General features: G+C 48.4%; 2 protein-coding genes across 2 annotated transcripts; one reads left to right on the plus strand and one right to left on the minus strand.

Annotated features, from left to right (window-relative positions):
* Nucleotides 1-241: 241 nt before the first annotated feature.
* LOC309523407 (uncharacterized protein) lies at nucleotides 242-9383 on the minus strand. Its single transcript, XM_082207186.1, has 4 exons — nucleotides 8859-9383; nucleotides 6318-7330; nucleotides 5595-5703; nucleotides 242-4569 (listed from the first exon to the last, which is right to left on the minus strand). Exons 2-4 carry the CDS (start codon nucleotides 7119-7121, stop codon nucleotides 3551-3553), a joined length of 1932 nt encoding a protein of 643 aa, XP_082063312.1. The 5' UTR covers nucleotides 7122-7330; nucleotides 8859-9383; the 3' UTR covers nucleotides 242-3550.
* Nucleotides 9384-9438: 55 nt separating this feature from the next.
* LOC309523364 (uncharacterized protein) lies at nucleotides 9439-16599 on the plus strand. Its single transcript, XM_082207136.1, has 5 exons — nucleotides 9439-9592; nucleotides 10290-10796; nucleotides 12600-13357; nucleotides 13654-13777; nucleotides 15225-16599. Exons 2-5 carry the CDS (start codon nucleotides 10301-10303, stop codon nucleotides 15926-15928), a joined length of 2082 nt encoding a protein of 693 aa, XP_082063262.1. The 5' UTR covers nucleotides 9439-9592; nucleotides 10290-10300; the 3' UTR covers nucleotides 15929-16599.
* The last annotated feature ends 43 nt before the right edge of the window (nucleotides 16600-16642 follow it).

Consider the following 16642-nt stretch of genomic DNA (forward strand, 5'->3'; position numbering starts at 1 on the left):
TTAAATAGGAATTGTGACTTTTGATATTTTTTAAGCTGGTTTCTAAGCCTCATGTGCTCAAAGCACATCAGCAACACTAGTCAAAGTTGTGTAAGTCAGAGCGGGGGGGGGGGCGGATAGTTGTGGGAGGGGGACTGAGAAAGATATCAAATACTTGGCAGAAACCGTGCTTTAAAAAACAAACAAATGTGCGCAGGCCTGCAGAATTTGGAAAAAAATAAAAGGTTGATATGACAACAGCTCAAGTACATGATGCCTCGATTTTTATTTTATTTTCAAAACACACACAAAAAGTATACACAATCCCGGCCTTCAGCCAGGGGTGCTCTCTACGGAGTCCAGCGCTGCGGGAGAATACAAATCTCCCATCTCACCTTGGTGGAAGCAATCTTTCAAGGTCAACTTCTTAGAGCATGGATAGGCAAACTAAGGCCCAGGGGCCGGATCTGGCCCAATCGCCTTCTAAATACAGCCCACAGACGGTCCGGGAATCAGTTTGTTTTTACATGAGTAGAATGTGTCCTTTTATTTAAAATGCATCTCTGGGTTATTTGTGGGGCATAAGATTCGTTCATTCCCCCCCCCTCAAAATATAGTCCGCCCCCCCAAGGTCTGAGGGACAGTGGGCCGGCCCCCTGCTGAAAAAGTTTGCTGACCCCTGTCTTAGAGCAAATCTGCACCATGAGCTTAAAGCACACCCAACACACATTTAAAGCACCTGATGTCCCCCTGCCAAAGAATCTCAAGAACTGTAGTTTGTTAGGGGTCCTGGCAATTGCAGCTCCATGAAGGAGAAACAGCCAACTCAGTCCTCTTGCCTTCTTCACGCTCATTCCAGCTGTGGCCACCCTCTGCCAGCTTGTGAGAAATGAAACCCACCACAAGCACCCTGTGACCATGTGGCATTTTCACCTCTGATGGTGTCTCACTGAGTCCATGGTCCCGAGTATGAGCTGGTCTGCGTGTTTCCCAAGCTAGGCTATTGCACCTCTCCAACAATCCATCGGGATGCCAAGCAGGAAAGTGGACTCAGGTTCTGCCTGCAAAGTCCTCTGTCACAAAGGTCTGTGCAGTAGGGTCAGGGATAGCTCAGTCGTTAGAGCCAGAGACTCTTAATCTCAGGGTCCTGGTTTCGAGACCCACGTTGGGCAAAAGATTCCTGCATTTTCGGGGTTTGGACTAGATGACCCTCGGGGTCCCTTCCAACTCTACAATTCTGAGACACCCAGTGCCTCATCTCAGATAGATCTTTGGAAGCAAAAGCAACTCACGGCTGGAGTGATCTTGCCAACCTGGGAAGACGCAGGCGAATGAAGGTTCTGAAAAGCGAAAAGGGCTCTCTCTGCCACCTCGACTGAGTGTGGCGGCCGTGAATGGGAAACTAAACCTCCCAGGATGCTTTGGGGGGAAGCCACGTGCTTTAAACGTGCACTGAATGTGCCTCAAATGTGCAGAGCAGACCTGCTCTTCAAACCAGGATTTCCACTCGCTTTCCACATGTGTAGCAATGCTTAGGCCATATATCCCTTGTAACAGCAGTAACGTTACAGCGGCAGCATGTGGAAAGTTGAGTGGGCCTCCGCAATGCCACGTGGGAGGTTCCCAAGAACCTCTAACCATTTCGCCTCCCCTCCTTCTCAGGTTTGAGGTACGCACACACAGACACCTCCATGGTTGGCTATTTACTAGTGCAATTTCTGGAATGTTGAGGGCGGTATCAATATAGAGCAGGGGCAGGGAGCTTCATTTAGCTCAAGGGCCACATTGCCTTGTGGGACACCTGCCAGGGGCCAGGGGCGGGTGAGGCCAGAGGTGAAAGTGAGCAGAGCAACTGCTCTGATTCATACAATAGGCTACAGGCAATGGGTCAAGGGACACACCGCAGCGCCCCCTGCAGGCCGCTCCCTGCTGCCAGTGGAAGGGAGGGCAAATTTAGCTCTAAGCACGGCAATGTTCTCAAGGGATGGATTTTGTCCCAAAGGGACAGATGGCAGTCAAATACTTACAAAGGAGGAAGGTGGGGTCAGTTCTACAGTGTGGCCTGAACCACCCCAATCCCCCCTGCGCCCCCAGCCACTGAGAATCAACCTTAACTTTCTCAATCCCATCCTAAGGAAGCCCTGTTGGATCAGAACAAAAGCCCATCAAGCCCGGAAATTTTCTCTGCACTGAAGCCAACCCGTTGCCTCTGGGTGGCCCCCACGGGTGGGATGTGAAGCAAAGGCCACCCCCCCGATGGCTCCTCCCACCCACCAGGAAACCGGTCCTACACTACGCCTGAACCCAGAAGCTTCATAAAGCTATGAAGACTAATTGCCACTAATGGACCTACCCTTTGTGAACTCGTCTGGCCGACGCTTAATAACAAAAATGAGTGCTTTTTGTTTCTTGGTCAGGCAGGGGGAACCACGGGGAACCTTTGGACCCTCTATAAATTGCACCCCGTCTTCCCAGGCCACAACCCTTCTGGCCCTGCCTCTCTCCCCTGCCTAGAGTGTTTTCATGGTCCTCAAACTCTGCTATAATGCCCGTTTCCTCGATGGAGGACACAGAAGGATGGAGCACTTTAGAATGTTCAAAGTGACCTGCATTCTGATAATCCTTACAAACAACCCTCTAAGGTGGGCTGCTGTATTTTAGGGTAGTTTAATCTGGGCTGTGGATTGTTTATGATTCTTTTGCTGCCAGGAAAGAGGTATTCCCGCCCCCCCCCTTCTCCCATCTTTTATTGCTTATTGTTTTAACATATACTGTCTTGTTTGTAAGCCACTCAGAGAATTTGTTGTTGAGTAGCTGCGATTTTATTTTTACTTTAAATACGATTTGTGGGTTAAGCAACACTCTCCTCTCAAAAGATCCGAACCACTTTGCTGCCCATCTTAATCCAGGATTCCACTCCCCAAATAAGAGCACCTAGATCAGCCTTTCCCAATTTAGGGCTCTCCAGCTGTTTTGGACTACAACTCCCATCAGCCCCTGCCAGCATTGGGAGGATGGGAGTTGTCAAAGCAGTTAGATAGCATCAAGCTGCGGAGGACATGGACTGATCTAGCTACTTACCATTAAGCTAACAAACATGGTAGGAATCAAACAATTTTATCCTGTTGCCTTGTGCCAGGCAGATGGTTCGAAGATATACTGCCCCTGCAACTGGAGTTTCTATCTAGCTATTGCATTGCTAAACCGCAGCTAGGGGCACATTTCGCTAAAAGGAGGCCCATTTGTCTTCATGGGGAAGCAGCCTATGACAAGCTTCTTTGCTCCTCTGTTCTGCACTAGCCATCACACCGCTTCTAAAACTAACCGCCGATATAAGCCTGAAATCTCACTTCCATTCCCCCTTACTATCCTATTCTCAGCCTACTTCTATTTTCCAAAAAACCACCAGTACTAATCCTAGACCCTCCTCTATCCTCGCTTCCCGCCTGCATTGCGCAGGCCCTCCCGATTCCAAACACCTTAGGGACTAGCACCCTTTCTACGAGTGCTGAGATGGACCTGTGTGACCAGGAAAGGCTAAATCATAAAGGGACAGGGCAAGAGGCACCAGTCACAGAAGTGATACCCGGCCAGAGAGGTTGCTGGGCCCCTGCTCAGCAGCCTCCCAAGAATTCCCCACACTGTAGCTCTCAGCAGAGTGGATTCTCTGATGTGTGGTAAGGGAAGAGTGAGTGCTGAAGCTCCTCCCACACTCGTTGCAGATGTAAGGGGTGTATATCGAGTGCGTTCTCATGTGTCTCGTGAGCTTTGAGCTGGAAATGAACCTTTTCCCGCACTCAGTGCATCCGTACGGCCTCTCCCCGGTGTGGACTCTCTGGTGCGTGTTCCGGGTCGACAAGTGGCTGAAGCTTTTCCCACAGACGTTGCACAGGTAGGGCTTCTCGCCCGTGTGGATCCTCTGGTGTTTGCTGAGGTTTGAGCTGTAGCTGAAGCTCTTTCCGCACTCGGGGCAGCTGTAGGGCTTCTCGCCTGTGTGGACCCTCAGGTGTTTGGTGAGGTCTGAGTTCTGCTGGAAGCACTTTCCGCAGTCTGGGCAGCCGTAGCCATACGGCATCTCTTCCATGTGGATCCTCTGGTGGGTGACCAGGCCTCGGTGCTGGCTGAAGCAGGCCCCGCACTCGGAGCACACGTAGGGCATCTCACCGGTGTGGGTTCTCTGGTGGATGAGAAGGTTCGAGCGCTGAGCAAAGCACTTCCCGCACTCAGGGCACTGGTGCGGCTTCTCGCCCGAGTGGATTCTCTGATGCTTGAGAAGGTTCGAGCTCTGGCGGAAGCACTTCCCGCACTGGGGGCAAGGGTACGGCTTCTCCCCCGTGTGGATTCTCCGGTGGATGGTGAGGCTGGAGCGCTGAGTGAAGTGCTTCCCGCAATCTGGGCACTGGTGGGGACTCTCTGCTGCGTGGACTCGCTGGTGTTTAATGAGGGCCGGGTTTTGGTGGAAACCTTTCCTGCCCTCAGGACTCTGGAAGTGCCTTTCCCCCGGCCGGGCTCTGCTAGGAGTCTTCAGGCCGTTTTCTGTGCTCCGGTTTCCTCTCCTCTCCACGTAGTCACTGCTGGAGCTACCTTTGTCTAAAAGAAAAGGGGGGTAAGAAGAGACCTCACGTTTCCTAATGGACATGTGTCTCCCAATACGGGGGCAGAGATCCCGAGAAAACTGGATAGTTTGTTTATGTATGCGACAACATCAGCTAGAACTTCATATGCACAGAGGTGGAAAGAGCAAGGATTACCAGCTAAGGAGGAAAGGCTTATGAAACTGATGGGCTATGCTAAAATGGCGAAATTAATTGCCAAACGAAGAGGGCATAATGACGAAGTGTTTAAGGAGGATTGGAGACCACTGGTAGACCACCTATCAAAATATCACTAATATATGAAGTCGTGGTCAGAGTTTGAAATATAAAAGCTTTAACGACAGCAGGGTTTAGATAATAAAAATATCTGTGTTATAAAACAGCTAATAAAAAGGAATAAACAACAACCAGGAAAAGGGGGGGGGAGTAAAGAAGAAACTTTGTATGTTTTTTTAAAAAAATGTATATGATAAATGCTTCGGAATATTGTTTGAGACTTAATAAAAATGATATATACTTGTGTCTCCCAAGATGCTGAAGAGAAAGTAACCCTTTTCACATGAGCCAATGAGTTTTTCAGAAAGCAGAATGAATAGGCCCAGCAATCATGTTCCAACCCCAAATCCCAACTAGACTGCTTTACTATAGTCTAGTTTTCAAAGAAGTAGACCTCTGCCTGAGCTGTATCATTTGGACTGCAAAGGAAGGCTTGTCTCATATACCAGAGATGAGGAACCTATAGCCTTCCAGTTGTTCTATTGCTCCCATAATGCTGACTGTTGACCATGCTTGCTAGGGCTGACGGGAGTTGTAGTTCAGCAATGGGATGGAGCCTTGGCCTTCCTGGGCCCAGCCCAAATCCGCGGCTGTTTCTTGTCAGTCCTTTCATGGAAAGAAAGGGCCTGGGTACGCTCTCAGAGCTACTGCGAACTGCTCACACTCCCAAGACAGAAGTAGGCAGGCCAAGGCCCTAAGAAACACGTAATAAACTCTGATGCCTAGAAGGCAGCAAATCCTTACCCAGTGCTCTGGCTTCCTCTTGCTTCACCTCTCTGCACAGCCGCTTCAGTCCAGGACCCATGGGAGATGGCTTTGCCTCGGGACGATTCACAGCCGGGGCTTCCAGTGCCTGCAACAGTAGTTAATTTAAACGTACGAAACGGGGGAAGAAATTAGTTCGGCTTGCTACTCAATGCAAACCTACATCATCTGCACTTCCTAACTTAATACACAAACCAGAACACAGATATCGTAAGAACATGGTGATTCAAGCCAATGGCCCATTTAGTCCAGCATCCTGTTCCCGCAGGTGCCCATGTGCTAATAATAATAATAATAATAATAATAATAATAATAATAATAATAAATAATAATAATTTTATTTATATCCTGCCCTCCCCAGCCGAAGCCGGGCTCAGAGTGGCTAGCAACAATAAAAGTAACACAGTTTACATAAAATCACAATCAGTTAATTGAAATGCATTCTAAAATCAATTCATTCTAAAATCAATTCAAGAAACATGAAATCCCTGATATTTGCAGATACTCATGTGGCTTTAAATTACATTTGTCCGCATGCAAATAAGTGGTGCAGGTAGGAAACCACACACATATTACGCAAAGCTCGAGGAATTTGGTTTCTGAGAGCCATCTCTGTGCAGCGCTTTTGTAAAATGCTGAGCTCCGAGGCGACCACGGAAGCTCCTGCCGCAAGCTACCTGGAACAAGATTAAGAGAAGTTACCTGTTTTTCCTTCCTCTCGGCCTCTCGCCGCCTCAGCAGGAATGCCTCGGCCAGCGGCACTGCTTGGGCGCAGGTCTCCGGGTCGTGCTCCCTCACCCAGCTCTGGATTTCCTGGGGCAGGAGGGTGAGGAATTGCTCGAGAACCAGGAGGTCCAAGATCTGCTCCTTGGTGTGCTTCTCCGGCTTCAGCCAACTGCGGCACAGCTCACGGAGCTGGCCGCACACCTCCCGGGGACCTTTGGCCTCGTGGTAGCGGAACTGCCGGAAGCGCTGGCGCTGCGTCTCCATGCGGATGGCGTCCACCTTCAAAATGGCCGCCTTGACTTTGCCGTACTCTCCCCGGTCCTGCAGGCTGAGGTTGCTGTAGGCCTCTTTGGCCTCCCGGCTCAGGACCGGTAGCAAGCGGGCCAGCCACTCCCGTCGTGGCAAGTGGCAGGTCCCAGCTAGCCGCTCGAAGGAGGCGAAGAAGGCCTTGTTGTCCCCCCATGGCGCAGCTTCCTCTGTCACTGGCGGGTTGCCCCATCCCAAGTGAGAGGACTGCATGGCTCGGAGGAACTCTTGCCACTGGGCTTCCCAGCATTCAGGCAAACCCTCGTCGGGCTCCTGTTTCACTTGCAGCGGGGCAGCCCAGTCAAGGAACTCTCTGATGGTCCCAACCTGAAGGACACGAGGAGATTTCCCCGCTTTTTCTGCTCCCTCGGCCAGTTTGGGGCCTGCTGGGTCACGTTCCTCCATTTTGACACTGGAAGGCGCTGGGGTGGCCTGGCATCTGCCAGCCGGCGCAGACCCTTTCTTGGTTGCCATTTCCTCTCAGAGAAAAGAGTGGAGCTCTGGACTTGTAGTTCTCCCTGAGAACTTGTTGGAATCTTCCGGATTCCTCTTTGCTGCTCTCACAGCCCTGCCCTGCTCTGCGATTTGGTCAAAAGAAGAGGTCGTTTTCCATAGAAGTGGGGATTTTGTGTTTTTAAACCAGCGGTACGTCACTCAACATACTTATGCAGTGAAGCTTCTCTCTGAGGGGGGGAAAAACAAGCACAGACTGTGAGAAACATAACTTACTACCTATTAATGGCCAAATTCAATTCAATGGGATTTACTCCCTGTAAGCAGGCACACGATTGGAACCTAAACTGATGCTGGCTGTTACTGTTTTACTGCTGGTTTTAACTGTATTTTGTTAATGTTATTTATTTATTTATTCATTCATTCATTCATTTATTACCTGCCCTTTACCCTAAGGTCTTGTGGCAGGTTACGGTATCAAAACACAATATCAGTTTTTAAAACAACAACAACTTAACATCATAAAAATAAATTGTAAATGAAGTTAGCGCTTTGGGGTGATGACAGTTTGGATGCAGGGTTGAAAGAGCGTCTCCACCCCCATCATTCAGCCCTTCTGGCGGTTCCCTCACTGCCAAAAGTGAAGTTACAGGGAACCAGGCAGAGGGCCTTCTCAGTAGTGGTGCCTGCCCTGTGGAACGCCCTCCCACCAGATGTCAAGGAAATAAACAACTATCTGACTTTTAGAAGACATCTGATGGCAGCCCTGTTTAGGGAAGTTTTTAATGACTGATGTTTTAATGTATTTTTAATATTTTGTTGGAAGCCACCCAGAGTGGGAAACCCAGCCAGATGGGCAGGGTATAAATAAATAATAATTATTATTACTATTAGGGGGGAAGCAACAACGAATTGCTGCCATGTAGCAGCAAACACAGGGTCTGTTAATAAATGGCCTGGGTAAATATAGACATTTTTAGCTGGCACCAAAAACCCACAAAGATTTGGCGCTGCTCAAATCTCTGCACTGAGAACGCCATTTCCCGTGTCACCACATATTTAGTTTTAGCATTGGGGGTGGCATCCCCAGCATTTCTTAGCAAGCGGGTAAGTTAGTCAGGGAGAAGGCACTTTTGGGGATGTGTGGCCTGTGGCAACCCCAGATGCCGGTGGACTACAAATCCCATCATTCTTGGCCACTGACCATACTGACAGGCGTCTGAGTCCAACAACAGGCTCACCCTGTCCGATCTGGGTCCCACGCTGCTGCTCCGAGCTTTGCAGGTTAATATGCAAGTGCCTTGGACCTGGGCTTGTGTGCATTGCCCACTTGTCTGATCTGCAGGCTACCAAGGGAGGGGGAAAGCAAACAAGCAACCTATACACACAGAGAGAAAGGGCCCGCTTATTCAGCAGCGCCGGGCCTTGCCCTGCTGCACCCTTTCGGATCCGCAGCAAACCAGCAGGTGATCCGCGCCGATCTCCACGCCGGCTAAGCAGCAGCTCCTGCGGGCTTAATTCCTGCAGGTCAGCGCCGCCATTTAAAGGCAAACGCCTATAGGGAAGGCGATGTGAAGATCTGACAGTTCTGGACTCACTGGTCCCTTTCTTCTCTGGAAATCAGCCCTTTTGCAAACCACTTGCTCCCAGGCTGAACTTGATGGTTGCAAGGAAATAAGATTTCAGATTGCATCCTCCGTCCAAGTCCAGTTTTTTCTGCAGCAAGAAATCCCCCCCCCTTTGTAATTATTTACTCACCTTTCTTCCAAATGCACCGACCTCCCCCAACAATACTACTCCTGGGAAATCCCAAAGCCAATTTTTTTTTCTTTTTCTTTCTCCCCAGGGTAGCTAGAACAGAACAGGAAGGTGCGTCCAGTATTTAAATCCCCCCAAAAAAACTCTCTCCAAGAGTCCTGGGCCTCTCTAGGCAATGGGGGAGTCTCTAGGTTTAACCCTTGGAGCGCCTCGCCCGAGAGACAAGAGACGGAGGAGGAGGAGAAAAGGAAAACTTCTTTTTTTCTAGGTTTGCGGCAAGTAAAACAAAACAACACAACGCAACTTTATCCTTCCTGCACAAAAGCAGGCACTGAAGCTACAATCCCAGGGTTGCAATAATATAATATTATATAATATTAACAATAACAAGAGTATTAACAATAATATACCATTTTTTAAAAAATCAGAACTTTCCAAGGATAAATAAAACAAGTTGAAAAGCATTTGGATTAGGGCATTTGCCGTTTAGTGGCTCCTCGCTTTGTTAGGCGTGGGGTTAAAGTGGTTAAATGGACTGAGCTGAGATTCCTAGAGGGACCCCGGTTTATTTATCAGCGATCCCTTTTCCTGCCGCTGCCTCTCTATGGCTTGATAATAATAATAAATAGTAATAATAAAAAGGAGAAGCAGCCTTTTGCATGGTCTAAACTTGGGTGGATCTGTGGGATCTCCTGCAAGGGAGAAGCTGCAGCAGAGACAGAGGCTGGAAAGAAGTGAGTGGTTGCAGGGGGATGAAAGAAAGGGGAGAGATCAGAGGGGAGGGCAAAGATCTGGCGCTTTGCAGGGAAGAAGGCAGACGTCCCCAAACGTCTGGGTTAGGGGGTGGTGGGGTGGTGGGTGGGTGAAATCTGTGGCCCTTCAGATGTTGGGCTCCCATCAGCCCCCAGTCAGCGCAGGCAACATAGCTAGGGAGGGTGGGGGCTGTAGCGCAACATCTAGAGATCCACAGCTTCCTCCATGCCTGCCCCTAACTTGAAGGTTGTCTGACCAGCTGCCCCCCCCCCGAGGCCTGCCCCTCTGCTTAGCCCCGGGAAGGGCTGTGGCTGGGTGGAAAGGGCATCTGTTTGGCATTCAGAAGGTTATAGGTTCAGTCATCAAGGGCAACTGCAGACTGACCAGTTCACTTCTACATAAAAGGGCGGCTGTTGCATTTAACTCTTATTGCAGAGAATTTAGACCATCAAAACACAGAAAAAATCTTGTGTGTTACGGGGTTTACTTTAGGTTTCCCGTGGTCGTCAAGAGGCTTTAAAGGGAGTCCAAAAACAGTTAAAATATAAAAAAACAACAACTCAGGAGGTTAAAGATTGGGAAAAGGCTTACTTTAGCTTTTAGGGTTTTTTTTCTTTTAAAAAAGAATAAAGCGGTGTATAAATTTTATGAAATGTGTTTCTCATATATTTCCCATAGTTCATTAAATAATGCCAAGACAGCGCACGCTTCCTATTTCTGAGGTGACCCCTTTGCTTGTTGAAGAAAGGGAAGCAATACTGCAGGAGAATGGAAAAATTTCTGGAAGAAACCACATGGTTTGGCGAAGACTTAGTGAGAAACTTGCAAAGAAGAAAATTAACATTACTGCATACAATCTGTACCTAGCTGTCCTCGGGGGTCGCTATGAGGTCTACCAGACCTTGGGAAATTGTACAGAACCTGTTGCTTCTGGCCGGGGAAATCATGAGCATTCATCAGCTTTATCCTCTGATGAGTCCAGAGACCACAATATGGATGGAAGCACTGACGAAAGCGAGGAGGAGGAGGAGGAGTACTTTTTGAGCAACCAAAAAATTGTTGATGAAACTCTGGACAGAAAGAAATTCACAGTCACATTTTCTACAGAGGAATCGGCTGAGATTTCACCAGAAGATTTGACATACAGGAGCAGGAGAGAGAACTCCATTCGAACCTACAATATAGGTATGGACTCACAAGCTAAATATTCATGTGTGGTCTCATTTGGAATTGCCGTGTAAGGTAAGATGTAAGGGAGGTAAGGCCTCTGTGTTAGACCGGGCACAAAAATACAGTGTTACGTCGGGTTACATATGCTTCAGGTTACATACGCTTCAGGTTACAGACTCTGCCAAGCCAGAAATAGTACCTCGAGTTAAGAACTTTGCTTCAGGATGAGAACAGAAATCGTGCTCTGGCGGTGCAGCGGCAGCAGGAGGCCCCATTAGCTAAAGTGGTGCTTCAGGTTAAGAACAGTTTCAGGTTAAGTACGGACCTCCGGAACGAATTAAGTACCGTATTTTTCGCTCTATAAGATGCACCAGACCACAAGACGCACCTAATTTTTGGAGGAGGAAAACAAGAAAAAAAATATTCTGAATCTCAGAAGCCTGAACAGCAAGAGGGATCACTGCTGCACAGTGAAAGCAGCAATCCCTCTTTCTGTTCTGGCTTCTGGGATAGCTGCACAGCCTGCATTCGCTCCATAAGACGCACACACATTTCCCCTTACTTTTTAGGAGGGAAAAAGTGAGTCTTATACAGCAAAAAATATGGTACTTGGCACCCGAGGTACCACTGTATTTGAAAGTGGCAGGAGAATGCTCATTTTGCAAGTCACAGTTCATTGGATGCATTAAAGCAATGCCTCCAGCAGAAGGCCCAGTAGTAATGCAATGTTCTTACAAGGGGTGCTTCAGTGATAAGCATCAACCAAACCTGAAAAGAAAACTCTCTCGAGTTGCAAGATATATATATATATATAAATTTAAATTGTCCAGTAGCACCTTAGAGACCAACTAAGTTTGTTCTGGGTATAAGCTTTTGTGTGGATGCACACTTTTTTGGTATCTGAAGAAGTGTGCATGCACACGAAAACTTATACTCAGAACAAACTTAGTTGGTCTCTAAGGTGCTACTGAACAATTTATTTATTTATATATATATATATATATTGACTGTGTCAGACCAACACAGCTACCTACCTGAATCTGGAGTTGCAAGAGAGAGAGAGCTTTTTTAAAAAGGCAAATGAAAATATGTCAGCAACTGCTCTTTCTCACCAATATCCAGACGACAGTATAACATTTGGTGATCCTGAACCTAGTCATCTGTCTACAAGTAATGTCTTGCAGGTAGCAAAGTGCAAAGCTCTGAAGAGAACTCACCTGCAGGGTTTTTTTGTGGGGGTTTTGCTGTAATACTTTTGCCAAAGTTTTGCTCCAGTTTGGAGTGAATTGGCCGAGGTTGGGTTTTTGGTGACCACCAGGTTTGAGTGTCAATTGCTCCGTTTGTGGGGCCCTGCAAAATGCGGGGGGGGGGAGAGTTGCTGCAAAACGTTTGCCAAAAGTGAATCGGACAACGTTGGATTTGGGAGCATCAAGTACAAACCCCGCTTTGAAGTATCAGTTACTTTGTGGGGAGCTGCAAGATGCAGGGTTTCCACTGCAAAATGACTTTGACACCAGTTTTGAGGGGATCCCAGATTTTGGTGTTTGTAGTTCACACAGCTGAAAAGGCTGACACTTGGAGGGGCTGTGGTATGAATGTTACTGGAGATGTTTTTTACCTGTAACTGTTTTTAGAATGCATCCCTGTGAATGTGCTTGCTGTCCTGGCTCCTTGTAGAGGAAGGGTGGGATATCAGTTCAAATAAAATAAATCAATAATAATTTGGGTTCTTTCAATGACAGTGATGGGCAGTAGATTCAGGACAGGTCAGAAGCAAGGACGACTTCACACACTCCCTTTTTTTTTGCTTGCTTTCAGAACTTGAGAAGAAATTTTCAGAACCAAACAAAATGGAAGAACTGGGCCTAGCAGGCCCTGAGGCCAAAGAGGAATTGGAGGCAGGAGGACAAGATCTTTGTGTTGTTCAGGTTGGGACCGTCCAGGAGCTTCTGACCAGGGCAGCCCCACCACAAATTAAAAAGGAACCAGATGAGGCGCTTCAACAGCACTGGGAGACCCAGTGGCAGGAGTTCCTGAGGAGGATGCAGTCTCCTCAGTCGGGATGGGGGCGGCAAAGCCCACGTCTGCCTCAGCTCTGGTCAAAGGACGATGCTGAGGACTTCCAGGCCTCTGTCAAGGCCATTGTGGATACCATCTGGTGGCCTGCAGGAGAGCACATGGCCCAACCCTTGCCAGGCCTACTCAGAGAGTCCAATGAGGTCGGTCAAAGGCTGGATCCTTCTGTGAAAGTGAAGGAAGAGGTTCCGGATGAGGAAGACACCGCCAGCTTGGAGTTGCGTTGCCGGTGCTTCCGGCAGTTTGGCTACAAGGAGGCTGGGGGGCCCCGAGAGGGCTTGAGCCGACTCCGTGAACTTTGCCACCGGTGGCTGGCACCGGATGCACACACCAAAGAGCAGATTCTGGACCTGGTGATCTTGGAGCAGTTCCTAGCCATCCTGCCTCCGGAAATGCAGAGCTGGGTGAGAGAACGGGGCCCCGAGACCTGCGCCCGAGCGGTGGCTCTGGCAGAGGATTTCTTGCTGAGGCTGTGTGAGGTCAAGGTGCCGGGACGAAAGGTGAGGGTACTCAGTGTGGCTAAATTGCCAGGAGTTCTGTCCCTCCATCGCAATAGCCCCCTTTATATCTTGGTCTTCTAGAGAGGTAAAGCCAGAAAGGAGAGACAGACTGGAGCTGTCCCCAGGTTGTTGGCCTTGGCTGGTAGCCGCACCTTTTCCCCTTCAATTCAAGCTCTGTCATCTCTCCCCTTAAGAAAAAGTGCAAGCAAAATGGAGAGAGGAGCTTGCCCTCAAAGGAAATGGCTCCCTAGGTTTCTGAGTAATGGCATCACAAAACCATTCATTTCTCGTTCCAGGTACAGGGGCCTTTGGACAAGGCGGCTGCTAATTCCCCCAAGGCAGAATGGGATCCGTCGAATGCTGTGGAGTCCAGTGCCATGGAGTCGCCTTTGCCTATGGAGGTCAAGCCGGAGGAGGATGGTGAGGCCAGCTTGCTGGGTAAAGGTTTATTACCGTATTGGCCCGAATGTAAGCCGCACCCGAATATAAGCCGCACCTTTAAAATTCAAGGGGTAAAAAGAAAAAAAGACAATACCCGAATATAAGTCACTCCCTTAAAATTCTGCAGGCACTCACACCTGTTCCGTTTTACCGCATGTCTGTTTCAGCAGCGATATTGTAGAAGCCCATTTTTGTAAGGTTGCGAATTTAAGCCGCAGTTTAACTTTTCACGGTCAGAATTTGGGTGGAGAGGGAAGTGAGGCTTATATTCAGGCCAATACGGTAATTAACATTGTATTTATTTTAAGCATTTGTACCTTGGGATGCACTGGGAATGGTTTCCAGAACAGCTTAAAGATTGTCACTGCCCTCATAGTCTAAAATACATGCTATGTTATGTTTTATTTATATATTTGCAGGAATATTTCTAAACCACCAACCAAAAAAAAATGACTACCACTACGATGATGTGTAATATACATGTTAAAGCATCATAAAATTATAAAACCAGACAATTATTCATATACTGCTTTGCGGGCCAAAGACTCCCGAGTCGTGAACGTTATATTAATACACAAGTAAGATACAATAAAAAAGGGACCATGGTGGCTCTGTGGGTTAAACCACAGAGCCTAGGACTTGCTGATCAGAAGGTTGGTGGTTCAAATCCCCGCGACGGGGTGAGCTCCCGTTGCTTGGTCCCTGCTCCTGCCAACCTAGTAGTTCGAAAGGACGTCAAAGTGCAAGTAGAGAAATAGGTACCGCTCCAGCGGGAAGGTAAACGTGTTTCCGTGCGCTGCTCTGGTTCGCCAGAAGCGGCTTAATCATGCTGGCCACATGACCCGGAAGCTGTACGTCGGCTCCCTCGGCCAGTAAAGCGAGATGAGCGCCACAACCCCAGTCAGCCACGACTGGACCTAATGGTCAGGGGTTCTTTTTAAGATACAGTAAAAGTATAATAAATCAGTCAAAACAGTATAACATAACAAAAATACTTGATACGAAAGGGGAAAGGGGGAGGAGGGGCAGAAGCACAGAGCTAGGTTTTTGTTCTTACAGCTACGTTTCTTATAGCTACCAGGTTGGATAAAAACAGGTCAAGATTCCTAATGGAATGACTGCAGTTAGGTAGCAATTAAGAATGGGAAAACATGGTTTTTCTATTTCCACTGTATTTGTCATATGCGGTGCCCTTTCTGTTCTGCTACAGTTTGCCTGCTGCCAAAAACTACATTATTTGTCTCACTGCCCTCTGTGCTGAAAATAAATATATTACATAAATTAGGTTGCCATTAATGTTATTCCACCCTGTTCATTTCAGTGCAAAGGAAACACAATGCATATGGGCAAAAATACATCACTGATGATTTAGAATCATAGAACTGTAGAGGGTCTCCTGACTTGTCTCCTTAATTCTTTGTTCCAGAAGCTGATGGGCACATTTGGATGGACTTTGGCTTGAAAAGATACAAGAAAGTTGATGGGATGCCATTGACAGGAGCCCAAGGAGGGTTACCCCAGGGTCTGGAGGAGCTAGAAGAGGCACCAGGGAGACAGATGTGCCCCTCAGAACAGCGAAAGGAGACAGAAGGCCGAGCTTCCCAGTATAGCAAAGATTTCAATGTGTGTCCCTCCCAAAAGGGCTTTTTGAAAGTTGTGGGAGAGAAAACAGGCACCAGCAGCAAGAAAAGCTGCCCTCCAAGAGCGGACCTTCCCAAGAAAGCCCAGAAGATGTACGAATGCGCCTATTGTGGCAAAATCTGCAACAACAGCGCTCACCTGGTGATCCACGAGAGAATCCACACGGGCGAGAAGCCGCATAAATGCTCCGAGTGCGGGAAAAGCTTCACCCAGAAAGGAAACCTTACCACACACAAGAGAATCCACATGGGGGAGAAGCCCCACGAGTGCCGGGACTGCGGGAAAAGCTTCAGTCGGAGGCAGCAGCTCGCGAGGCACGAGAGGATCCACTCGGGAGAGAAGCCCTACAGATGCGCCGTCTGCGGGAAAAGCTTCTGCCGGAAGGACTCTCTCATCACCCACAAGGGGACCCATGCGCGGGAGAAGCCCTTCGAGTGCTCTGACTTTGGGGAAGGCTTCCCTTCCAATGCTGGACTTCAAAAAACGTAATATATCCATGCACACCAGGTCATAGACATGTTCATGATGGGGGATTTGACTGTACGGACATCCATGACTGGAGTGACAGGCTGGGACTGGCGTGACACTCTGCCTGGCCTACCTCATAGGGTCGGTGTGAGGCTCAAATGGGCAGTGGTGGAACACTGTGTACTGCCCTAAGCTCCTTAGAGCAACCTCCCCAAACCTGCTGCCCTATGGATATTTTTTGGGACTACAACTCCCCAGGTCAGGAAGGGGGGGTGCTTTAATGAGAGGGGGGAAACCCTGCTAACCCTGCCAAAGACATCCCTGTTCTCACAAGGGCCAAACTTGGGGAAAGCGTTCCTTTTGGGTGGTGGGGGCTGGGAGCCCGCAGGCTCCTGGGTGCAAGAGTGCTGTCTCCCCACTTGTGATTCCCAGTAATTGCGTATACAGCGGCATACTGCCTCCAAAATACTTCAGTTGTTGGTAATAGCCATGAATAGGCCGCTAATGGAATTGCCTAACCTTCTTCTTTAAACAAATTGTTTTTATTATATATTTTTGGGTTACATAAGTACATACATCGCCTCTGAAGAAGAGAAGAAGAAGAGTTTGGATTTGATATCCCGCTTTATCACTACCCGAAGGAGTCTCAAAGCAGCTAACATTCTCCTTTCCCTTACTCCCCCACAACAAACATTGTGAGGTGAATGGGGCTGAGAGAAGTGGGACTGGCCCAAG

Source organism: Podarcis vaucheri (assembly GCF_965113315.1).
Source record: "Podarcis vaucheri genome assembly, chromosome: 2".
In the NCBI taxonomy this organism is placed as follows: Eukaryota; Metazoa; Chordata; class Lepidosauria; order Squamata; family Lacertidae; genus Podarcis; species Podarcis vaucheri.